The sequence below is a fragment of the Hypanus sabinus genome, chromosome 16 (genome assembly GCF_030144855.1).
Source record: "Hypanus sabinus isolate sHypSab1 chromosome 16, sHypSab1.hap1, whole genome shotgun sequence".
NCBI lineage: Eukaryota > Metazoa > Chordata > Chondrichthyes > Myliobatiformes > Dasyatidae > Hypanus > Hypanus sabinus.
In genome coordinates this window covers 61002031-61028626 of record NC_082721.1, presented here as the reverse complement: position 1 = coordinate 61028626, position 26596 = coordinate 61002031, and the positions used below count along the sequence as shown (strand labels likewise).

The window sequence follows — 26596 nt, the reverse complement described above, 5'->3', positions numbered from 1 at the left end:
CCTCTTACTCACGGGCATGGATTTGATGGTCCACACCACTGTGTTATTTTCGGGAACCCACTTGGCATTACCCACGCTGGTCTTGAACTTGGGCGTGTCAGCATCACTTGGCACAGGAATAATGATTTCCACATTGTTGGCCACAGACTGCTTCTTGAACTGACTTTTGGCCTGTTGGGAGGAAACAATATTAACATTTGGCCTCCTACCACAGACCTCCTGTCTTCATATTTTGTGCTTTTTGTACCATTTTTAAAGATATATTTCTTATTATAACTTATAGTAGCTTTATGTCCTGCATACAATAAAGCAAAAAAAACCTCAAATGTCATTGATAATAAACCTGATTCTGAATCATCCTGCCCGTCCTGAATGTCATGAGCCTTACACCAACTGCTTCAATATCTCACTGAAGCGACCTCGTCATAATCAGCCTGGAAAGTGTTGAGCTTCTGGCTTTTCCAGTACATAGTATCATTCAGCATAGAAACAGGCCCTTTGGCCCATCTGGTCCATGCTAACCAAGATCTTAGTTAGTCCCATTTACTTGCATTTGGTCCATATCCTTCTAACCATTTCCAATGCAATGTACCTGTTACACTGTCTTTTAAAAGTTGTGCATTACTCCACATACCTACCACACTTTGTGTAAAAAGTTGCCCCTCAGTTCCTACTAAATCTCTTTCCCCTCAGCTTAAACACATACCATAGAACCATACAACATTACAGCACAGAAACAGGCCTTGGCTGTGCCGAACCATTTTTCCGCCTAGTCCCACTGACCTGCACCTCCATATCCCTCCATACACCTCTCATCCATGTACCTGTCCAAGCTTTTCATAAATGTTGAAAGTGAGACCGCATTTACCACTTCATCTGGCAGCTCATTCCCACCAATCTGTATGCAGAAGCCACCCCCCCCAATGTTCCCTATAAACTTTTCCGCCTTCACCCTTAACCCATGTCCTCTGGATTTTTTCTCCCCTAGCCTCAGTCAAAAAAGCCTGCTTGCATTCACTCTATCTATACCCATCATAATTTTAAATACCTCTATCAAGTCTCCCCTCATTCTTCTATATTCCAGGGAATAAAGTCCTAACCTATTCAACCTTTCTCTGTAACTCAGTTTCTCAAGTCCCAGCAACATGCTTGTAAACTTTCCCTGCACTCTTTCAACCTTATTAATATCCTTCCTGTAATTCAGTGACCAAAACTGCACACAATACTCCAAATTTGGCCTCACCAATTTCTAATACAACCTCACCATAACATTCCAACTCTTATACTCAATACATCTAGTTCTTGATTCCCCCATCCTGGGAAGAAGACTGTGTTGGATCCTAATACTTCTGCAATCCAAAGGTTCTTCAGAAGTCAAGGGTGAGTCAAAAGAAAGTCACTGCTAAGCAATTTTATTAAGTGCTCCAAGAACAAAGAACAAGCAAAAGAGGAGTTGAGAGAACAAAGAAAATAAGGAAAAAGCAGCCTTAGTTGTCTCATACTCAGAGTAGAGATAACACAACTTGCAGTGATAACAATTAACCTGCAAAATAGCCAGAGTAAAGTGCTGTGACACCTGCTAATGAAAACTACAAAGTACTGTACTGTAATCACCAATTACATGTATGTCAGCAATTATATAATAAATACAACTATGCACTGGAAAGTTCAAATTGGGGATGGTGGCTGATGCTGAATGATAGTGGAATTTAAGAAGCTGTTAGACACACGGATATTCAAAGAATGGAGGGAGCAGATCACAAGGATATGCAGGGAACGGGGATAGTAGATCACAGGGATATGCAGGGAATGGGGGTAGTAGATCACACGGGTATGCAGGGAATGGGGTAGTAGATCACACGGGTACACAGGGAATGGGGTAGTAGATCACACGGGTACACAGGGAATGGGGTAGTAGATCACACGGGTACGCAGGGAATGCGGGTAGTAGATCACAGGGATATGCAGGGAATGGGGGTAGTAGATCACATGGGTATGCAGGGAATGGGGGTAGTAGATCACACGGGTACACAGGGAATGGGGGTAGTAGATCACACGGGTACACAGGGAATGGGGGTAGTAGATCACACGGGAATGCAGGGAATGGGGGTAGTAGATCACACGGGTACGCAGGGAATGGGGTAGTAGATCACACGGGTACACAGGGAATGGGGGTAGTAGATCACAGGGATATGCAGGGAATGGGGGTAGTAGATCACACGGGTACGCAGGGAATGGGGTAGTAGATCACACGGGTACACAGGGAATGCGGGTAGTAGATCACACTGGTATGCAGGGAATGTGGTAGTAGATCACACGGGTACGCAGGGAATGGGGTAGTAGATCACACGGGTACACAGGGAATGGGGGTAGTAGATCACAGGGATATGCAGGGAATGGGGGTAGTAGATCACACGGGTTTGCAGGGAATGGGGGTAGTAGATCACATGGGGGTGCAGGGAATGAGGGTAGTAGATCACACTGGTATGCAGGGAATGGGGTAGTAGATCACACGGGTATGCAGGGAATGGGGTAGTAAATCACAGGGATATGCAGGGAATGGAGGTAGTAGATCACATGGGTATGCAGGGAATGGGGGTAGTAGGTCACACGGGTACACAGGGAATGGGGGTAGTAGATCACACGGGAATGCAGGGAATGGGGGTAGTAGATCACACGGGTACACAGGGAATGGGGTAGTAGATCACACGGGTACACAGGGAATGGGGGTAGTAGATCACAGGGATATGCAGGGAATGGGGGTAGTAGATCACACGGGTACGCAGGGAATGGGGTAGTAGATCACACGGGTACACAGGGAATGCGGGTAGTAGATCACAGGGATATGCAGGGAATGGGGGTAGTAGATCACACGGGTACACAGGGAATGGGGGTAGTAGATCACACGGGTACGCAGGGAATGGGGGTAGTAGATCACACGGGTACGCAGGGAATGGGGGTAGTAGCTCACACAGGTATGCAGGGAATGGGGGTAGTAGATCACATGTGTACACAGGGAATGGGGGTAGTAGCTCACACGGGTATGCAGGGAATGGGGGTAGTAGATCACACAGGTACACATGGAATGGGGGTAGTAGATCACACGGGTACGCAGGGAATGGGGGTAGTAGGTGACACGGGTACGCAGGGGATGGAGGGAGTAGGTGACACGGGTACGCAGGGGATGGAGGGAGTAGGTGACACGGGGACACAGGGGATGGGGGTAGTAGATCACACGGGTACGCAGGGAATGGAGGTAGTAGATCACACGGGTACACAGGGGATGGGGGTAGTAGATCACACGGGTACGCAGGGAATGGGGTAGTAGATCACACTGGTATGCAGGGAATGGGGGTAGTAGATCACACGGGTATGCCGGGAATGCGGGTAGTAGATCACAGGGATATGCAGGGAATGGGGGTAGTAGATCACACAGGTACGCAGGGAATGGGGGTAGTAGCTCACACAGGTATGCAGGGAATGGGGTAGTAGATCACATGTGTACACAGGGAATGGGGGTAGTAGCTCACACGGGTATGCAGGGAATGGGGGTAGTAGATCACACGGGTACGCAGGGAATGGGGGTAGTAGATCACACGGGTACACAGGGAATGGGGGTAGTAGCTCACACAGGTATGCAGGGAATGGGGGTAGTAGATCACATGGGAATGCAGGGAATGGGGTAGTAGATCACACGGGTATGCAGGGAATGGGGGTAGTAGATCACACAGGTACACATGGAATGGGGGTAGTAGATCACACAGGTACACATGGAATGGGGGTAGTAGATCACACGGGTACGCAGGGAATGGGGGTAGTAGGTGACACGGGTACGCAGGGGATGGAGGGAGTAGGTGACACGGGTACGCAGGGGATGGGATAGTAGATCACACGGGTACACAGGGAATGGGGGTAGTAGATCACACGGGTACACAGGGAATGGGGGTAGTAGATCACACGGGTACACAGGGAATGGGGGTAGTAGATCACACGGGTACACAGGGAATGGGGGTAGTAGATCATACGGGTACACAGGGAATGGGGGTAGTAGCTCACATGGGTACACAGGGGATGGAGGTAGTAGATCACACGGGTACACAGGGGATGGAGGTAGTAGATCACACGGGTACACAGGGGATGGGGGTAGTAGATCACACGGGTACGCAGGGAATGGGGGTAGTAGATCACACTGGTATGCAGGGAATGGGGGTAGTAGATCACACGGGAATGCAGGGAATGGGGTAGTAGATCACACGGGTACACAGGGAATGGGGTAGTAGATCACACGGGTATGCAGGGAATGCGGGTAGTAGATCACACGGGTACACAGGGAATGGGGGTAGTAGATCACACGGGAATGCAGGGAATGGGGTAGTAGATCACACGGGTACACAGGGAATGGGGGTAGTAGATCACAGGGATATGCAGGGAATGGGGGTAGTAGATCACACGGGTACGCAGGGAATGGGGGTAGTAGATCACACGGGTACGCAGGGAATGGGGGTAGTAGATCACACGGGTACACAGGGAATGGGGGTAGTAGATCACATGGGTACGCAGGGAATGGGGGTAGTAGATCACATGGGTACGCAGGGAATGGGGTTAGTAGATCACATGGGTACGCAGGGAATGGGGGTAGTAGATCACATGGGTACGCAGGGAATGGGGGTAGTAGATCACACAGGTACACAGGGAATGGGGGTAGTAGCTCACACAGGTATGCAGGGAATGGGGGTAGTAGATCACATGTGTACACAGGGAATGGGGGTAGTAGCTCACACGGGTATGCAGGGAATGGGGGTAGTAGATCACACGGGTACGCAGGGAATGGGGTAGTAGATCACACGGGTATGCAGGGAATGCGGGTAGTAGATCACAGGGATATGCAGGGAATGGGGGTAGTAGATCACACGGGTACGCAGGGAATGGGGGTAGTAGATCACACGGGTACGCAGGGAATGGGGGTAGTAGATCACACGGGTACACAGGGAATGGGGGTAGTAGATCACATGGGTACGCAGGGAATGGGGGTAGTAGATCACATGGGTACGCAGGGAATAGGGGTAGTAGATCACACGGGTACGCAGGGAATGGGGGTAGTAGATCACACGGGTACACAGGGAATGGGGGTAGTAGCTCACACAGGTATGCAGGGAATGGGGGTAGTAGATCACATGTGTACACAGGGAATGGGGGTAGTAGCTCACACGGGTATGCAGGGAATGGGGGTAGTAGATCACACAGGTACACATGGAATGGGGGTAGTAGATCACACGGGTACGCAGGGAATGGGGGTAGTAGGTGACACGGGTACGCAGGGGATGGAGGGAGTAGGTGACACGGGTACACAGGGAATGGAGGGAGTAGGTGACACGGGTACGCAGGGGATGGAGGGAGTAGGTGACACGGGTACGCAGGGGATGGAGGGAGTAGGTGACACGGGTACGCAGGGGATGGGGGTAGTAGATCACACAGGTACACAGGGAATGGGGGTAGTAGCTCACACGGGTACACAGGGAATGAGGGTAGTAGATCACATGTGTACACAGGGAATGGGGGTAGTAGATCACACGGGTATGCAGGGGATGGAGGGAGTAGGTGACACGGGTACGCAGGGGATGGAGGGAGTTGGTGACACGGGTACGCAGGGGATGGAGGGAGTTGGTGACACGGGTACGCAGGGGATGGAGGGGGGGATGTATGTTATGTGCAGATACAGAGATTTAGTTGAATTTGACACAGCTATCACAGGCTGAATGGCCTGTTCCTACACTGTGCTCTTCTATGTTAAGATAAAGGAGTGAGGTTGGCCTTTCCAAACTTGTCCAGCCCATGTGACCTTCCTTGGTTTTGAGGGAAATAATTAAAAACTTTTTAAGTGTTAGAACCGCTTGAGAGGCCATGGGCTCTGTGTTAACTCAAAGTGAATCTTTGATGTCCTTACGTTTCAACCTATCAATGTCCACTTTAAATATACCCAGTGCCCTGGCCTCCACAGCCATCTGTAGCAATCAATTCCACAGGTTTACCACCCTCTTGCTAAAGGAATTCCTCCTCTTCTTTGTTCTAAGAGGATGTCTTTCTATCCTGAAGCTGTGCCCTCTGGTCCTCGAGTCAGCCACTACAGGAACGCAAAGGCTAATAGGTTCTTGATTAGTAAGGGAGTCAAAGGTTATGGGGAAAGGGTAGGAGAATGGGGTTGAGGGGGATATTAAATCAGCCATGATTGAATGGCAGAGCAGACACAATGAGCAAAACGACTCAATTCTGTTCCTATGTCTCAGTCTTAAGGGAAAATTCATTGCTGAAATAACACCTCTACCTTCAAAAATACAAAGAGATAAGATTTAACTCAGTTTCTTGATCATATGCACAGGATGGAATTTACCTTGATCATGTATTCAACCCGACTATGTGAAAATTTCTCGATAACTGATTCAATCCAAATCAGAGGCTTCACCTAAAATCAAACACAAAGTCCTTCAGTAAGTTTCATCCCTACAGAGTCTGAACGACTGTTTAGGTTCTGGGAAGGCTGGGAGGATTGTTGGGTTCTGCCAAGTCGAGCTGCGAATACCTCGTTCATCTTCTTGAGAGACTCAGTCACAACCCATCACACCACCATGTGATGTCCATTGCCTTGTTGACACCTCTGGTGAAGGTGGTGCTGAACATCACAGCTTCTATCCTTTATAAATGCACAGTGAAGAGTATCCTGACTGGTTGTATTATGATCTGGCATGGGAACACCAATGCCCATAGAAGAATCTACAGAAAGTGGTGGATACAGCCCAGTCCATCACCAAGGACACCCCACACACCACCATCTAGGCCATGCCATTTTCTCACCTCCACCATTGAGCACGAGGTGCAGGAGCCTGAGATCCAAACCACTAGGTTCAGGAACAGTTATTAACCATCAACCATCGCGCTCTTGAACCAGAGTGGTGAACTTCTCTCACCTCAGTGCCAAACTAAATCTACAAACTACAGACTCACAATTCCTGTTCTCAGTATTTTTATTTAGTTATTTACAATAATTTATTTTCATGATTTGTCATATTTTCCACATTGGTTGTTTGTCATCCTTTATTCATGTTTAGTTTTTCATAAATTCCAAATGTGTTTATTTTCCTGTAAATGCCTGCAAGAAAAAGCATCTCTGGGCAGTATATGGTGACGTGTGCTTTTTGATAATAAATTTACTTTGATTTTAAGCTGTGGTCTCCATCAGGGTTGTGACTCAGACATGGCTGTTTGATTAAGGTTTGTATGGATGGTTTTGGGGACACCAATGTAGACTGTGAAGGGGTGTGGAGAGCCACTCAGTCTGGAGAATGAACGGCTTCACTGGACTGTGAAACGGTGTGAGAGTCACTCGGTCTGGAGAATGAACGGCTTCACTGGACTGTGAAACGGTGTGAGGGTCACTCGGTCTGGAGAATGAACAGCTTCACCAGACTGTGAAGGGATGTGAGGGTCACTCGGTCTGGAGAATGAACGGCTTCACCAGACTGTGAAACTGTGTGAGGGTCACTAAGTTCCTTTACTCACTTGGATGTTCAGTCGATAAGACATTAACTCAAAATCGCCATCCGGTGGGATGAAGGAGATTGTTCGGTCATTTTCAAAGCGAGAGAGCCTCACACATTGATGAAACTTCACATCTTCCAATTCCACTGATTTATTTTTGCCTCCTAAATTAAAGCAAATCTGAAATTATTATTGTACTTTTCATAAGATGTCCCAGAACAACTTGGAGCAAATCAGATTCTTTCAAAGTGTGGAACAAAACAATCAGTTTGTATAGCGTGAGAAACACAACAATGGAGAGTACAGCAAGCTTTAGAATCAATTATTATCATCAGCTGAATGTTCCTTTGATTATGTTAACTGAAGGATGAATATTAAGTTTGATGTCTCTGAGCCCATAGGATGGTGGTGGGGATCTCCTGGAAGCTTACTGAATCTACTGAAAGGACTGGATGAAATGGACATGCAGAGAATGTTACCATCTGCAGGAGCATCTAGGACAAGAGGGTACGGCCTCAGAATACAGAGAACTGAGACCAGGAGGAATTTCTTCAGCCAGTGGGTGATGAATCTGTGAAATTTGTTGGAGGCCAAGTCATTGGATGTACTTCAGGTAAAGATTGAGAGGCTCTTGATTGGTTATGGTGGAAGAAAGGTGGGCGCTCACCTGCTGAGATCAGAGTGTATCTGTGGCTGCTCTATCCCACAGTTGGTACCAATTCACCTTCGACTTGAGTGAGAGCCACTGGTCAGAGACAGCCCCAGCAGGTTTCTGGTTTACTCACGACCCAAGTACGTCCAGGTTAGGGTTAGTAAGTTATGTGCGTGTTATGTTGGCGTTGGATCTATGGCAACACTTGCGGCTGCCCCATCACGATCCTTGTTGATTTAATTTGATTTGATGCATTTCACTGTAAGTTTTGACATACCTGTGACCAATAAAGCTAATCCTACCTGGGGGTGTAGTGGAGCACTGACAAAGAGGAAGACCAGAGTCACCTCTACTTCCTGAGGAGACGGAGGTCCTTTGGAGTATGCAGGTCTCTCCTTCACATGTTCAACCAGTCTGTTGTTGCCAGTACCATCTTCTATGTGGTGGTGTGCTGGGGCAATGGCATCAACATGGGTGATGCCAACAGACTCAATAAACTAATTAGAAAGGCTGGCCCTGTTTTAGCAGTCAACCTGAACAAACACTGGAGGCTGTGGTAGAACAAAGGACCTTCTGGAAAATCCTGTCAATTCGGGACAATGTTGCTCACCCTCTGCATGCCACCTTGGCTGAACAGAGGAGCACTTTTAGCAATAGACTAATACCACTGTGCTGCTCCAAAGGGTGCTATATGAGGTTATTCATAGGCTTGGCCACTAGGCTCTACAATGGGTGAACCTATAGCTGGGGAAGTGACAACCGCCCCCCCCATTAGACTGTTTGGGCTAACTTATGTTTTATTCTTTCTTACTTCTCCTCTAACATGTGTTTATCTGAGAATTTGTAATGCTACTGTGACACTGTCATTTCCTTTGGGATCATTAATGTATCTAACTAGCTTGGTAAATGTGACAATAATGAACAACTACTAAGGGCAGACCTAATAGAGGTTTACAAATTTACGAGGGGCACAGATGGACAGCCAGTATCTTTTTTCCCCAGGGTAGAAATGTTTAATACCACAGGGCCTTCATTTAAGGTGAGAGGGAGTAAGACGTACAGGGCAAGATTTTGTTTAGGACAGAGTGGTGGGTGCCTGGAATACATTACGAAGGATGCTGGTGGAGGCAGATACAACAGCAGCATTTAAGAGGCTCTTAAATAGGCACCTGAATAAGCAGAGAATAGAGGGATGAGGACATTGTGTTTGTAGATGGGATTAATGTAGTTTGGTATTTACTTACTCGTTTAATAAGTTTGGCACAGTATCTTGGGCCAAAGGCCAGTTCCTGTGCTGTACTGTTCTAAGTTCCATTAACAATGTCACCATAACTAAAGCTCAGTCATTTTGAAACAAAATATTTTCAGTGATATTTGCAAAAATCTACTTTAGGTAATAGACCATAAACAATTACTGTTGAGATCCGTTTTGATTTTGAATATTTCAAATATATCTTTCGTGAAATGGTTGCTTCTGATGCTGACTATTAATGAATGTGTTGAAGTAGGAAAAACAATGGACAAGCACTGAACCCTGACAACGTCGGTGTCCAGAAACTGCTGTACTACTCACGCCCAGTCAGTTCGAAGAGGACCTTATCGTTCAGGCCCAGCCGGAGTTCTGGCATTCCCGAGAGGAAAACCCTCAGCTTCACGCTGCCGATGATCTCGCTCTGTAGAACGTTGCCGTTGGCACTGACCTGTCCAAGAACAAGGAGGAATGAACTGTCCCCATGGGGGACTATTGCCAGGACAGACGAAATGTCTAGAACACTGAATGTACAGCACAGGAAAAGGTGCTTTGGCCTGCCATGTTGTCCTGAACTAATTAGGCTACTGATGGCCAATGACATTCATCATTTCTGCCCACACAATGTCCATATCCTCCATTCCCCGCACATTCATATACCTCTATCGAATCTGCCTCCAGCACCACCCATGACAGTGCATTGTAGACACACCCCACTGTCTATGTAAAGAAAACCACACATCTCCTTTAAACTTTCTTCCTCTCGCCTGAGAGCTATGCCCTCCACAATTCAAAATCTCTACCCAGGGGGAAAGATACTAGGTGGCTATTTTCTCTATGCCTCCTGCAGTTTTACAAACCTCTGTCAGACCTTCCCTCAGCCCCTGCTCCTCCAGAGAAAACAAACCAATTTGCCTGACCTCTCCTTTTAGCATCTGCCCTCTAATCCAGGCAGCAATCAGCTGAACTTCTTCTGCACCCTCTCCAAAGTATCCACATCTTTCCTTAACAAGGCAACTGGAACTGAACTCAATACTCGTAGTGCGATTTCAGAGTCTTATAAAGTTGTAACATAACTTCCTGAGTCTTGAGCTTAGGGCCTTGACTAATAAAGATGAGGATGCTATACAACTTCCTTAACACCCTCTTGATTCATGTGGGTGGCCACTTTCATGAGAATTAGAACACAAGATCCCTCTTCACATCAACAATAAGATCAAACCTCACTCTTTGCCCAGTTACCCATTGCTACAGACCTCTGGGATTGTCACCTACACCTCGTATTCTCTCTCCATTCCTTCAAGAGCATCTCCCAAAATCTCAATCTCTGCCAGCCCAGAGAAGGACACCACTATTCGAACACGAGCACCTGCAGGTTCCCCGCCAGACTGAACATCTCTTAAGTACACTAAAACTTCTACAGCATCAGTGGTCAAAGTTCTCGCCCACAAATGGTGGTAGTGCCTTCCATGAAGGACACTTCCATGAAGTGGTTCAAGCTAACCCAACTTCCAAAGGGCAATTCAGGATGGACAATAAGTACTGGTCCTGCCACCGATACCCAGATCACATTTAATGCCCTCTGTTTATCTGCAAGCAGTACGACATGGAGAGCAAGCTGCTGCCCACGTAGGCTCCCCCCTCCACACAGGGGAGCCTACATGAGCTGCAGGATCCAAAGGAAAGGCAGAGACCGATACAGATTGGCACCAGTGGTGTCACAGGAGATGCCAGTCACATAGGACTGCCTTAGGGCCTCCAGCTCCAGATTCCCCCCCTCAGGGTTTACTCCCGAAGACTTCCTCACGAGTGGCTATATAGTAACTGCATGGCAGCGATGTTTGAGATGAGATTCACCTGGAAATCAGAATCAGGTTTATGATCACTGTCTTATATGATGTGAAAACTGTTGTTTTGCAGCATCAGTATAGTCCAAATATAAACTTACTATACAAAATAGTGCAAAAATTAGCTTAGGAGGATTAATGGTGCCTAACAGTGACTCCTTTTCTTGCATCTTCGGAAATCTCTATTTTTCCTTTTCAGGACCCTGACCTGGAGTTACACGCTGACTACGGTTCTTTGTGGGAATGGGACCCAGACTGGCCGAGATTCGGCACACCAAGGGCTCAGCCTCAGAGCCTCAGCTCACCTTCAGAGGGCCAAGATCTCATGGCTCTGGAGACGAATGGATCAAAGGTGGGTGTCCGGGCAGTTTGGTGTATCATGGGAGATGGAAGATCTAAGGCTGTGTGCCCAGAGACCCAAGATCATTGGGCACAGAGCTCAGACTTTTAACATCGTAAACCAGCAAGTTCTTGGTTATGTTTCCCCTCTCGCTGTGAAACAGAGACATCCCTTTCTCCCTTATTAGGGAGAGAGAGAGCATCTGTAGTATGTCGAGTAGCCGGTGAAACGCGGCCTTTGGGGTAACTGCGAGTCTGTGTCTTTGCTTTGCTCACGCTTGAGTGCTCAGTAGTGGGTGCTGATGGGTTTTTTTGTTGGTGGGGGAGGGGGATCGTTGCTGCTGCTTACGCGCGGGAGGGAGGAGAGTTGGGGGGGGGACTTTGGGGTTCTAATATTTAAATGTCTTTCATTCTTTGGGGACAGTCCGCTGTTTTCGTGGATGGTTGCCAAGAAAAAGCATTTCAGGATGTATATTGTATACATTCTCTGACATTAAATCTTCCTTTGAAATGTTGGAAAAATAAAAGGAACAACAAGGTACTATTACTTAGACTGTTCAGAAATGCGATGACGGAGGGGAAGAAGCTACTCCTGAAATGCTGAATTGGGACCAAGCTCCTGTACCTCATTCCTGACAGTAATAATGAGAAGAGGGCACGTCCCAAATGGTGAGGCTCCTTAACGAGGGATGTCACCTTGTTGAGGTTCCCCTCCCATGCTGTTCATCCACTCTTCTACTCCCTTTCATCTGGCAGGCTTTAAAACATACCACCAGGCTCAAGAACAACTATCCCACTGTTAAAAGACGCTTGAATGGACCTCTTGTATGTTATTTGTCTGTCCTGTACTTCCAACTTTAACTATACCCTGGATTCCATTACTGTTTTCTTTTTGTACTCCCTCAATGTTTGAGGACCGCCATTGTTCAGGGTCGACCGTGGGCGTTGCATCTCAGCTGTCTACGTGATATGCAAACATGCCTGGGCAGCACAATATGGAGAGCAAGCTGTTACCCCTCCAGCAGGTGCCCCCTCTCCATTCAGCTGATGAATCCGAAAGGAATGACAGAGGCCAATACACTATGGCACCAGTGGCATTGTAGGAGTTATCAATCAGTAATGAACACAACGCTGTCCTTCGGGACTCCTGCCCCAGAAGTTCCCTCAGGGTTTATTCCTGAAGTCTTCCTCATAAGTGGGTATACAGTAGCCTCAAAGCAGCAGAGGCTTGAGATCAGAGTTTTCCTTCTCCTCGATGAGCTGCCAACCATGGCTGACAAGACCCATCTGCTTGAAGCGATTGGTTTTAAGGCGTCACTAGCCCATCTTTGCCCTGTCTCCTGTCAGTAGAAATGGTTCCACTGGATTCAGTAGCTAGGACACATGTGAAGGCCAGGAGTTGGACTTGATTGTCACGCTATTTCAGATGCACACTATGGGGAGCATTTAATGCTTATTCCCACAACAACCCCCCCAGCTATAACAACCTTAAAGAACCTCCCTCAGTGTATGCATGAATGAAGTAATCTGTCTTGATGGCAGACAAAGCTGTTCACTGTATCTCAGTACATGTGGTAATAATAAACCAAATGTTCCTATGGTATAGGAGTCCATTCAGCCCATCAGCCCCTTGTGATCTCATAGAAGAGCTATCCTATCTGGTTGCATCATCACCTGGTAAGGAGGGGCCAATGTACAGGATCAGAAAAAGCTGCAGAGGGTTGTAAACTCAGTCAGCTCCATCGTGGGCACTGGTCACTCCACCAGAGGATAACTTCAGTATGCAATGCCTCCAGAAGGTGGCCAGAAGGTTTCTTGGTTGGTGCGGCTGTAACGAAACCCAGTTTCCCTCGGGATCAATAAAGTATGTCTGTCTGTCAATCATGAAGGACCCTCACCATCCATGTCTTCCTCTCATTGCTACCGTCAGGGGGAGCTACAGGAACTGATGAACAGGTTCTTCCCCTCTGCCATCAGATTTCTGAACAGGCCATGAAAATTACCTCAATGTTTTGCTCTCCTTTTGCACTATTTATTGTATATATTTATTCATATACAGTACAGCCTTATTGTAACTTAGTCATTTAGATCTCTTTCACTGTAATGCCGCTTGCAAAACAACAGATTCCACGACATATACTCAGTGGCCACTTTATTTTAAAAAAGATTTTAATGTTTAAAAAATTGAAAAGGACAGGGCCAGGGAAGAGGGGAGGGCTGGTGTTCGGCTCGCTGTCCTGTGTGGTTTACTCATCTCTGTGCTGAACTGAGACTGTGGCCTGCAATAACAGGCTCCTAGATTGACTGTAACTGGCTTCATGACTGTAGACTGACCTACATGAACTGCAGTTCTGAATATCATTTGTTTACTTTTGTTGTTTGCACGATTTGTTTTCTTTTCTGCACGTTGGGTGTTTCGATGTCTCTTTTTTAAATGGGTTCTATTGGGTTTCCTTGTTTTGTGGCTGCCTGCAAGGAGACAAATCTCAAGGGTCTATGTAGGAATACTTCAATAAATGTACTTTGAACTTTGATTAAGTACATCTCCTTATTAATGCAAATACCTAATCAGCCAATCACATTGCAGCAGCTCAATGCACAAAGCATGCAGACATGGTCAAGAGGTTCAGTTCTTGTTCAGACCGAACTTCAGAATGGGGAGGAAATGTGATCCAAGTGACTTTGACAATGGGATGATTGTTAGCGCCAGAAAATGACTGTTGTTGAGTATCTCAGAAACTGCTGATCTCCTGGGATTTTCACGCACAACAGTCTCTAGAATTTACAGAGAATGGTACGAATGGTTGGAGGAGAATGGCCAGACTGGCTCAAGCTGACAGGAAAGCAGCAGGAACTCAAATAATTGCATGCTACAACAGCAGAGTGCAGAAGAGCGCCTCTGAACGCACATGTCAAAGCTTGAAGTGGATGGGCTACAGCAGCAGAAGAGCATGAACAGTGGGTACCTAATGAAATGCCACTGAGTGATAATAAACTGAATCTGATTCTGTCACTCCCATTCCCCAAGTTCTGCAAGTTATTCTCTGCTGATGCACATATGACCTTGTTAGAGACCCCACGGAGCTGAGGTCCCACTGATTCTAACAGGGATTCTAACAGCCTTGACCTGCAGGATAGTGTGGACCCAGGAATGATTGGTGCTCCACTAGGCAGCTATCTCAAAGCTCTGCACTCACCAACACGTTGACACCTTCGATGACATCAATGAAGACCTCGTTTTTCTTGTACTTGATGCCTTCTGATCTCCAGGACACAGCATTGGTGACGGTGGCCGGTGGCCGTGGGGCAGCCAGTTCCAGTTTTTGGCTTTGCTGGGTGATGTACCTGTCCGGGGAACCAGGAGTGCTCAGGCCTGGCTCATGCTCGGTCAGAACAAAACCCAGGAAGCAGAGGGCAGCACCTCAGACAGGCAGACCGGTGATGAGTTCAAAGCAGGTACCTCAATGGTCTCCATGGGCATCTGCCTTTGCTACCCCCTCCAACACTCCCCCCACCATCTAAAACTCACCTCCTTCTTGCCATACATTCCCACAAAACCCTGCCTCTCTCACTCTCCCCCCACCCCCCCACCCCATGCACCCTCCCAATATCCTCTATCCTGGACTGTCGTACTGACTGTCATATGTTGAAAGATTGGAGCGACTGGGCTTGTATACACTGGAATTTAGAAGGATGAGAGGGGATCTGATTGAAACATATAAGATTATTAAGGGATTGGACACACTAGAGGCAGGAAACATGTTCCCGATGTTGGGGGAGTCCAGAACCAGAGGCCACAGTTTAAGAACAAGGGGTAGGCCATTTAGAATGGAGTTCGTGAAAAACTTTTTCACCCAGAGAGTTGTGGATCCATGGAATGCTCTGCCTCAGAAGGCAGTGGAGGCCAATTCTCTGGATGCTTTCAAGAAAGAGTTAGATAGAGCTCTTAAAGATAGCGGAGTCAAGGGATATGGGGAGAAGGCAGGAACAGGGTACTGATTGTGGATGATCGGCCATGATCACATTGAATGGTGGTTCTGGCTCAAAGGGCCGAATGGCCTACTCCTGCACCTATTGTCTATTGTCCTTCTTCCCACACACCTCAAAAACCCACACATTCTTCCCACATTCCTCAGAAATTCACTCTCACCCCAAATGGTGAGCACTCTGGACTCTGAATCTGGTGATTGGAGTTCATATCTCGGTGCAACCTGTTTGGGCTCCATGATAGTGGAGCGGTTAGCACACACTATTATACCTCAGGGTGTCAGAGTTCAAAGTTCAATCTCGACATCCTCTGTAAAGAGCATTCCCTGTGCAATGCATACGTTTTCTCCCACAGACTAAAGATGTTTAGTAATTTAACTGGTCATTGTAAATTGTCCTGTGAGTAGGCTAGGGTTAACTTAGGGGATGCTGGGCAGTATGGTTTGAAGGGCTGGAAGGGCCTATTCCATGCTGTATCTGGGACAAGAAGTAAATAAATACCCCAGAAACACACACTCCCTCCCCACAATCTCCCCTCCTCCCCACACATCCCAGAAACCCACTTTCTCGCTCTCCCCACATACATTGGGAACCCACTCTCTTGCCCACATGCCCCCAAAACCTACTCTCTCTCTCTCTCTCCACACACCTCATAAACCTACTCTTTCCTCCAGTTCAGGGTATTTGGAGGCACATGGTAAAATAGGTCGGTCATCGTGGTTTCTTTCAGGGCAAATCTTGCCTGACAAATCTGTTGGAATTCTTTGAGGAAATAAGAGGCAGGACAGACAAAGGAGAGGCAATGAATGTTGTTTTCTTGTATTTTCAGAAGGCCATTGACAAGATGCTGCACATGAGGCATCGAAACAAGATGAGACCTTGGTATTGCAGGAAAGATACTAGCACGGATAGAAGACTGGCTGACTGGCAGGAGGCAAAAAGTGGACAAAAAGGGGTCCTTTTCTGGTTGGCTGCCAGTGATTATTGCTGTTCTGCAAGGGGCTGTGTTGGCACAGCTTCTTTTCACATTATATGTCAATAGTTTGAATGATGAAATTGATGGCTTTGTGGACAAGTATGCGGAGATATGAAGTTAGGTGGAAGGGGAGGTGGTGTTGAGGAAGCAGGGAGTGAGATTCTAGTTCAGAAAAAGAAAACACAAGATATTTTGATATTCTGTTCACAGTGTAACGATACTTGGAGAATATCCTCTGCTCCTTGCAACCTATTCCACATGAAACACAAATTGTAAGACCACAAGACACAGGAGCAGAAATAAGCCATTTGGCCAATCAGGTCTGATCCGCCATTCCATCACGGTTGAATTATAATCCCTCTCAGTTCCATTCTCCTTCCTTCTCCCAATAACCTTTCACACCTTTACTAATCAAGAACCTATCAACCTCAACTTGAAATGACTTAGCCTCCACAGTCATCTGTAGCAATGAATTAGATTCTGGAAAGGTGTAATAATAACAGGGTCTTCGTGGTGGAAGATTTTAATTTCCCAAATATCGATTGGCATCTCCCTAGAACAAGGGGTTTAGATGGGGTGGAGTTTGTTAGGTGTGTTCAGGAAGGTTTCCTGACACAATATGTACACAAGCCTACAAGAGGAGAGGCTGTACTTGATCTGGTATTGGGAAATGAACCTGGTCAGGTGTCAGGTCTCTCAGTGGGAGAGCATTTTGGGAGATAGTGATCACAATTCTATCTCCTTTACCATAGCATTGGAGAGGGATAGGAACAGACAAGTTAGGAAAGCATTTAATTGGAGCAAGGGGAAATATAAAACTATCAGGCAGGAACTTGGAAGCATTAATTGGAAACAGTTGTTCTCAGGGAAATGTATAGCAAAAATGTGGCAAATGTTCAGAGGATATTTGTGTGGTGTTCTGCAGAGGTATGTTCCAATGAGACAGGGAAAGGATGATAGGGTACAGGAACCGTGGTGTGCAAAGGCTGTTGAAAATCTAGTCAAGAAGAAAAGAAAGTTAACAAAAGGTTCAAAAACTAGGTAATGATTGAGATCTAGAAGATTATAAGGCTATCAGGAAGGAGCTTAAGAAAGAAATCAGGAGAGTCAGAAGGGGCCATGAGAAGGCCTTTGGCGAGCAGGATTAATGAAAACCTCAAGGCATTCTACAAGTGCATGAAGAGCAAGGGGATAAGAAGTGAGAGAATAGGACCAATCAAGTGTGACAGTGGAAAAGTTTGTATAGAACTGGAGGAGATAGTAGAGATACCTAATGAATACTTGGCTTCAGTATTCACTACAGAAAAAGATCTTGGCAATTGTAGGGATGACTTACAGTGAATTGTAAAGCTTGAGCATATAGACATTAAGAAAGAGGATGTGGTGAAGCTTTTGGAAATGATCAAGTTGGATAAATCTTTGGACTGGACGAGATGTATCTAAGGTTACTGTGGGAGGCGAGGGAGGAGATTGCTGAGCCTCTGGCAATGATCTTTGCATCATCAATGAGAACGGGAGGGATTCTGGAGGATTGGAGGGTTGCAGATGTTGTTCCCTTATTCAAGAAAGGGAGTGAGGATAGCCCAGGAAATTATAGACCTGTGAGTCTTACTCCAGTGGTTGGTAAGTTGATGGAAAAGATCTTGAGAGGCAGGACTTGTGAACATTTGTAGAGGCATAATATGATTAGAAATAGTCAGCATGGCTTTGTCAAAGGCAAGTCATGCCTTATGAGCCTGATTGAATTTTTTGAGGATGTGACTAAACACATTGATGAAGGTAGAGCAGTAGATGTAGTGTATATGAATTTCAGCAAGGCATTTGATAAGGTACCCCACACAAGGCTTTTTAAGAAAGGAGGCACGGGATCCAAGGGGACCTTGCTTTGTGGATCCAGAACTGGCTTGCCCACAGAAGGCAAAGAGTGGTTGCAGATGGGTCATATTCTGCATGGAGGCCAGTGGTGTGCCTCAGGCATCTGTTCTGGGACCCCCTCTCTTCGTGATTTTTATAAATGACCCGGATGAGGAAATGGAGGGATGGGTTAGTAAATTTGCTGATGACACAAAGGTTGGAGGTGTTGGGGATAGTGTGGAGGGCTGTCAGAGATTACAGTGGGACATATGTAGGATGCAAAACTGGGCTGAGAAGTGGCAGATGGAGTTCAACCCAGATAAGTGTGAGGTGGTTCATTTTGGTAGTTCAAATATGATGGTAGAATATAGTATTAATGGTAAGACTCTTGGCAGTGTGGAGGATCAGAGGGATCTTGGGGCCAAGTCCATAGGACACTCAAAGTTGCTAGCATGAGTGGGCACATTTTTAAGGTGCTTGGAATTAGGTACAGAGGAGTTGTCAAGGTTTAGTTTTTTTAACGTAGAGAGTGGTGAGTGAGTGGAATCGGCTGCCAACAATGGTGATGGTGGATATGATAGGGTCTTTTAAGAGACTCCAGGATAGGTACGTGGAGCTTCGAAAACAGAGGGCTATGGGTAACCCTAGGTAATTTCTAAAGTGAGTACATGTTCGAAGCAGCTTTGTGGGCCGAACGGCCTGTATTGTGCTGTAGGTTTTCTATGAATTCCACTGATTCACCAGCCTCTGGATAAAGAAATTGCTCCTCATCTCTGTGCTAAAGAGCAGTTCTTGGACTCTGAGGCTGTGCCCTCTGATCCTGGACTCCCCCACTGGAGGAAACATCCTCTCCTCATCCACACCATCTGGACCTTTCAATGTTCTGTAGCTTTCAATGAGATCCCCCCTCATTCTTCTAAACTTCATTGAGCACAGGCCCAGAACTATTAAACACGCTTCATATTTTAACCTTGTTACTCCTGGGATCATTCTCACAAGCCTTCAGATTCACCACACTCTGGCTAAAGAAATTTCTCCTCTTCTCTGTTCTAATTGTGATGAAGGATCTTTAACCCAGTTTCTCTGTAAACTGACGTGTGGCCCAGTGTCCAACTTCTCCACCTCTGGTGTTTAATCAATGAATTTAGACCATAAGACATAGGAGCAGAATTAGGCCACTTAGCCCATCAAATCTGTACCATCATTCAATCATGGCCGATCGTTTTTTTCTCCCTCCTCAGCCCCACTCCCCGTCCTTCTCCTTTGATGTTGTGTCCAATCAAGAACCTATCAATCAATCTCAGCCTTAAATACACCCAACAACCAGTCCTCCTCAGCTGCCCGAGGCCATAAACTCCACATGTTCACCACCCTCTGTCTAAGCAGGAGCTGGGGGTGGTGTGACTGCTGATACTCACTCCTGTAGAATTTTACTTTCGGTGGTCTGGGGGAAACCAAAGTCCATCACTTCGTCCAGGAGCTCATAGATGATCACAAAGTTATCCCGGATACTCTCCTCCTCCAGCTCCTTGAAATATTCTGTGAAGACCTGGGGAGGAAGCAAGGTGTGACATTCCAGGGGAACACCAAGTTCTGAAAGTGATGTTGAATGACCAGAATCAGAATCAGGTTTATTATTACTGACATGCAGTACTGAGCAAAAGTCCTAGGCACGTATATATAGCTGTAGACGTGTTATAGTAATTTTATGTATTGCACTATACTGCTGTCACAAAACATAAACAAATTTCATGACATGTGTGAGTGATGATAAACCTGATTCTGATGTGGGTCTCTGTTGTGGACTGAGAGTGGGAAGGGAGCAGGGAGAAGGGAATCATGGTCGGGAGAGGCGGAAGTGAGAGGGGAAGGAGTGGTTAGTACCAGAGAGACATTCTGACATGATCAATAAACCAGTTGTTTGGAATCAAATAAGCTTGCCTGGTGTCTCAAGGCTGGGTGTGTCTGCACCCGAGTGACCTCTGCCCCGGCACTCCTCCTCTGCTTTCTATCCCACACCCCTCCCGTGGTGCTGCATCCTCGCCATTCCCTACATCCTTTGCTCCTGCCAGATTTACAAACTCGCCCTCTGCTCCACGTTGACAAATACAGTACTGTGCAAACGTCTCAGCTATATACAAATGTGCTTAAGACTTTTGCACAGGACTGGATAACATGAAGTTCATTGACATTATAGTGAAACAAAAATTACCATAAATTACAGTAAAATTATTAAAATATCTGTAGTGTAAAAAGAGATCAAAAGGAAACACTACCTCTTGCACCACCATTGTCTCATCAATGATTGTTTTGTTTTGCACTAGTCTTGTGCAATTTTTTTCTCCTCACTGTTCTGCACTATTTATATTCTGTGTGTTGTCTGAACCTGTGATGCTGCTGCAAGCAAGCTTTACATTGCGCATGACAACGACCTCAACCACTACTGTGACAGTAAAGACAGATGGTCAGCCTCTCTGATTAACTCACCCTCCATCTCGTGAGGGTCTGATGTGGAGAGTACACGATTGAAGTCATACCAGTATTTACCATTTAGGGCATCTGGATCTGTACTTGCCTACCCAACCCAAGACCAGTGGAGCCCAGTCTGTGTGTTGAATGGGATTGAAAACCAATTACAGATCCTCAAACCAGATTGACTTCTTGTAAATTGGTAGAGGTGCCCGACTGAGTTGTGTTGCATGTGTGCACGCACGGCAAGTCATGCAGCAGGGAAGATTCCAGGTAGCTATGGTCGGGTTGAATAGGGCCCAAGCAGCCTATAACTGCGGCTATGATCATACGCAGGGTTTCAAAATGGCGCTGAGCTAAGGTCTCCATCAAGTTTGTGGCTCTGACCTGGTTGTTTTTTTTTAAAGTTTGTAAGAATGGTTTTTAGGGACAGAGAGGGGAGTTAGAGGGACAGTGATGTGGGGAAGTTAGAGGTCGGATTGGGGTTCAGGGACGGGGATGTGGAGGAGTCGAGGTCAGAGGTCAGACCTCCACATTAGGAATCCAGCAATGTGAATGGGTGATGTCAGGCTGTCCCAGCTCAGTGGGTCTCAGGATCAGATGTCCATGCAAGCAGGAGGCACAGAGACTGCTCAGTTGGTGAACTTGGAGTTTGAGCTTGGTGATCGGGATCCCATCATTGCCCTGTCCAAGAGCTGATACCAAAGGTTGGAGTACCAAGTCAGAATGTCGAAGGCCTGGAGACTGGAGGCTGGAGGTTTGCCTGTGTGTGTGATGGGAGGGAGGAAAGGGGGTTGCTTTTTGGTTTTGTTGTGCTTGGTTTTGATCTGGCAGGCATTGTGGTGCCAGAATGTGTGCCGAGACTTGTGGGCTGCCCCAGCTGATCTCTAGGTTGTGCAGGTCGTTAACACAAATGATGAATTTCACTGTATGTTTGATGTACATGTGATAAATAAATCTGAATCTGTACAGGAGGGATGGTGGCCCAGGTAGGGTCCAAGGGAGCTGTCTGCTTGTTAAAGGAGCAGACACAAAGCAAAAATTATCAACTGGGATCATTTAGTTGAACAGAGGAACTGAATAGGAACTCTTACCTGGATGATTTTATACAGGAACGCATACACAAGAGAGGCATTTGCATTTTTCTTTGTCATTGCAACCACTGAACTCCAGGTTAAAGGAAAATGATTCAACACTTTTCAACTTATCACAAAGTTCCCAAAGTGGCAAAACCGATGAAGTCAATTCCATCATAAACTCCTTGTCGACCTTCTTGTTTCGGCTGTTTGTCTGACTACCTTGAAATTCAGTTGAAAATAAGTTAACCTGTTTAATGCTCAAGTGAAACAGAGCCCATTCTGAAGTGGTCACCATTACATAAAAGTAAAAGAGTGCAACACACAAAATGGCAGAGGAATTCAACGGAGATGAATAAACAGTCGACATTTTGGGCTGAGACCCTTCGTCAGGACTGGAAAGGAAGGGGAATAAGAAAGTGGGGGAGGCATGTGATAGGTGAGACCAGGTGGAGGGGGAGGTGGGTGCGTAGGGGAGAGAGTTAAAGCAAGAAGCTGAGAGGTGATAGGTGGAAAAGGTAAAGGTCTGAAGGAGGAACTTGATAGGTGAGCAGAGTAGACCATGGGAGAAAGGGAAGGAGGAGCATCAGAGGGAGGTGATGGGCAGGTGAGAAGAAGGGAAGGAGTAAGAGGAGAGCTAGAATGGAGATTGGGAAAAGGGAGGAATTACTGGAAGTTATAGAAATTGATGTTCATGTTGTCAAGTTTGATATTGTGCAGCACAATTCAGGCCCTTCAGTCCACACTGTGTGCCAAACCTTTAATCTACTCAAAGATCAGTCTAACCCTTCCATTCCACAGAGCCCTCCGTGTTTTTCTATCATCCATGTGCCTATCTAAGAGTCTCTTTAATGCCCCTAATGTATCTGACTCTACCACCACTTCTTCAGTTCATTCCACACACCCACCAAAACCTACCTCTGACATTGCCCCCGCCCCATTCTTTCCTCCATTCACCTCAACATCACGCCCCCTCATATCAGACACTTTTACACCGGCAGTCCATTCAACCTGAACCTCATCATCTTAAACACCAGCTCTCACCCTTCTTCGCTCCAAAGAGGAAAGCACTCGCTCACTCAACTCTTTAGATTTGTGTAATGGGTGGATTTTTGCTCCGGTGGTCCTGGGCTCGATCAGAATGGCCACACTGGAGCAACAAACAAGCTGCTGGTGGAATGCCAGCAGCTCCGTGGAAGGAAATGGTCAGCACTCCCTTCCACCGAGTTGCTTCATCACTACCTTTGTGACCCAGACTCGAACATCGGCCATCTCATGTCTTCTGAGGCTACTGGATGGTCACAGCTCCGTTCAAATCAAATCCAACGACACAGAAACCCCAAGCTACTATCATCATACTGGCAGCCACCCATAATCAGACTACTTGCTGACAGAGCCTGCATCTGGAACTTACTAAAATAGAAAGTCTTTGAAAAACTCACCACATCAGGGAGTATCCATGATCGAGAGGAAATCAAATGTGTTTTAAAATGAAGTAAAGCGGGAAGGTGGGAGACAATAAAGGGGATGTCGTGATTGGACAGATTAGAGCCCAAAGGTCAGTCAGAAGTCCGGAAGTCGAAGCACAATGACCAAGGCCTGGAGACTGGTCAGAGCACTGGGTCAGTAAAATCCGAGTCCACCGGGGTCGTCGAAGGTTCACTGTCTGCTGTCTGAGTCCACTGGGGTAGTCGAAGGTTCACTGTCTGCTGTCTGAGTCCACCGGGGTCGTCGAAGGTTCACTGTCTGCTGTCTGAGTCCACTGGGGTAGTCGAAGGTTCACTGTCTACTGTCAGAGTCCACTGGGGTAGTCGAAGGTTCACTGTCTACTGTCAGAGTCCACTGGGGTAGTCGAAGGTTCACTGTCTACTGTCAGAGTCCACTGGGGTAGTCGAAGGTTCACTGTCTACTGTCCGAGCTCACTGGGGTAGTCGAAGGTTCACTGTCTGCTGTCAGAGTCCACTGGGGTAGTCGAAGGTTCACTGTCTACTGTCAGAGTCCACTGGGGTAGTCGAAGGTTCACTGTCTACTGTCCGAGCTCACTGGGGTAGTCGAAGGTTCACTGTCTACTGTCAGAGTCCACCGGGGTAGTCGAAGGTTCACTGTCTGCTGTCAGAGTCCACCGGGGTAGTCGAAGGTTCACTGTCTGCTGTCAGAGTCCACCGGGGTAGTCGAAGGTTAACTGTCTACTGTCCGAGCTCACCGGGGTAGTCGAAGGTTCACTGTCTGCTGTCCGAGTCCACCGGGGTAGTCGAAGGTTCACTGTCTACTGTCCGAGTCCACTGGGGTAGTCGAAGGTTCACTGTCTGCTCTCCCAGTCCACTGGGGTAGTCGAAGGTTCACTGTCTACTGTCCGAGTCCACCGGGGTAGTCGAATGTTCACTGTCTGCTCTCCCAGTCCACTGGGGTAGTCGAAGGTTCACTGTCTGCTGTCCGAGTCCACTGGGGTAGTCGAAGGCTCACTGTCTGCTGTCCGAGTCCACTGGGGTAGTCGAAGGTTCACTGTCTACTGTCCGAGTCCACTGGGGTAGTCGAAGGTTCACTGTCTACTGTCAGAGTCCACTGCGGTAGTCGAAGGTTCACTGTCTGCTGTCCGAGTCCACTGGGGTAGTCGAAGGTTCACTGTCTGCTGTCAGAGTCCACCGGGGTAGTCGAAGGTTAACTGTCTACTGTCCGAGCTCACCGGGGTAGTCGAAGGTTCACTGTCTGCTGTCCGAGTCCACCGGGGTAGTCGAAGGTTCACTGTCTACTGTCCGAGTCCACTGGGGTAGTCGAAGGTTCACTGTCTGCTCTCCCAGTCCACTGGGGTAGTCGAAGGTTCACTGTCTACTGTCCGAGTCCACCGGGGTAGTCGAATGTTCACTGTCTGCTCTCCCAGTCCACTGGGGTAGTCGAAGGTTCACTGTCTGCTGTCCGAGTCCACTGGGGTAGTCGAAGGCTCACTGTCTGCTGTCCGAGTCCACTGGGGTAGTCGAAGGTTCACTGTCTACTGTCCGAGTCCACTGGGGTAGTCGAAGGTTCACTGTCTACTGTCAGAGTCCACTGCGGTAGTCGAAGGTTCACTGTCTGCTGTCCGAGTCCACTGGGGTAGTCGAAGGTTCACTGTCTACTGTCCGAGTCCACCGGGGTAGTCGAAGGTTCACTGTCTGCTGTCCGAGTCCACTGGGGTCGTCGAAGGTTCACTGTCTACTGTCCGAGTCCACTGGGGTAGTCGAATGTTCACTGTCTGCTGTCCGAGTCCACTGGGGTAGACGAAAGTTCACTGTCTGCTGTCCGAATCCACTGGGGTAGTCGAATGTTCACTGTCTGCTGTCCGAGTCCACTGGGGTAGTCGAAGGTTCACTGTCTACTGTCCGAGTCCACTGGGGTAGTCGAAGGTTCACTGTCTACTGTCCGAGTCCACTGGGGTAGTCGAATGTTCACTGTCTGCTGTCCGAGTCCACTGGGGTCGTCGAAGGTTCACTGTCTACTGTCCGAGTCCACCGGGGTAGTCGAAGGTTCACTGTCTGCTGTCCAAGTCCACCGGGGTACTCGAAGGTTCACTGTCTGCTGTCCGAGCCCACTGGGGTCGTCGAAGGTTCACTGTCTGCTGTCCGAGTCCACTGGGGTAGTCGAAGGTTCACTGTCTACTGTCCGAGTCCACTGGGGTAGTCGAAGGTTCACTGTCTACTGTCCGAGTCCACTGGGGTAGTCGAATGTTCACTGTCTGCTGTCCGAGTCCACTGGGGTCGTCGAAGGTTCACTGTCTACTGTCCGAGTCCACCGGGGTAGTCGAAGGTTCACTGTCTGCTGTCCAAGTCCACCGGGGTACTCGAAGGTTCACTGTCTGCTGTCCGAGTCCACTGGGGTAGTCGAAGGTTCACTGTCTGCTGTCCGAGTCCACTGGGGTAGTCGAAGGTTCACTGTCTACTGTCAGAGTCCACTGGGGTAGTCGAAGGTTCACTGTCTGCTGTCCGAGTCCACCGGGGTAGTCGAAGGTTCACTGTCTGCTGTCAGAGTCCACTGGGGTAGTCGAAGGTTCACTGTCTGCTGTCCGAGTCCACTGGGTAGTCGAAGGTTCACTGTCTGCTCTCCCAGTCCACCGGGGTAGTCGAAGGTTCACTGTCTGCTCTCCCAGTCCACCGGGGTAGTCGAAGGTTCACTGTCTGCTGTCCGAGTCCACCGGGGTAGTCGAAGGTTCACTGTCTGCTCTCCCAGTCCACCGGGGTAGTCGAAGGTTCACTGTCTGCTGTCCGAGTCCACTGGGGTAGTCGAAGGTTCACTGTCTGCTGTCCGAGTCCACTGGGGTAGTCGAAGGTTCACTGTCTGCTGTCTGAGTCCACTGGGGTAGTCGAAGGTTCACTGTCTGCTCTCCCAGTCCACTGGGGTAGTCGAAGGTTCACTGTCTGCTGTCAGAGTCCACTGGGGTAGTCGAAGGTTCACTGTCTGCTGTCCGAGTCCACTGGGGTAGTCGAAGGTTCACTGTCTGCTGTCCGAGTCCACTGGGTAGTCGAAGGTTCACTGTCTGCTGTCCGAATCCACTGGGGTAGTCGAAGGTTCACTGTCTGCTGTCCGAGTCCACTGTGGTAGTCGAAGGTTCACTGTCTGCTGTCCGAGTCCACTGGGGTAGTCGAA

The 26596-nt window shown here is 47.7% G+C and overlaps 1 protein-coding gene across 1 annotated transcript in view; it reads right to left on the bottom strand.

The window, feature by feature from the left end:
- Positions 1–26596, bottom strand: part of LOC132406353 (AP-1 complex subunit mu-2) — a 60132-nt gene that overhangs the window by 9648 nt on the left and 23888 nt on the right. The window contains exons 3-9 of the mRNA XM_059991901.1: positions 22001–22068; positions 19856–19986; positions 14818–14965; positions 9759–9885; positions 7555–7697; positions 6389–6460; positions 13–171 (exon numbers count right to left, since the gene is read on the bottom strand). Coding sequence (XP_059847884.1) covers positions 13–171; positions 6389–6460; positions 7555–7697; positions 9759–9885; positions 14818–14965; positions 19856–19986; positions 22001–22068 — 848 coding nt within the window. The remainder of the gene's footprint in view (positions 1–12; positions 172–6388; positions 6461–7554; positions 7698–9758; positions 9886–14817; positions 14966–19855; positions 19987–22000; positions 22069–26596) is intronic.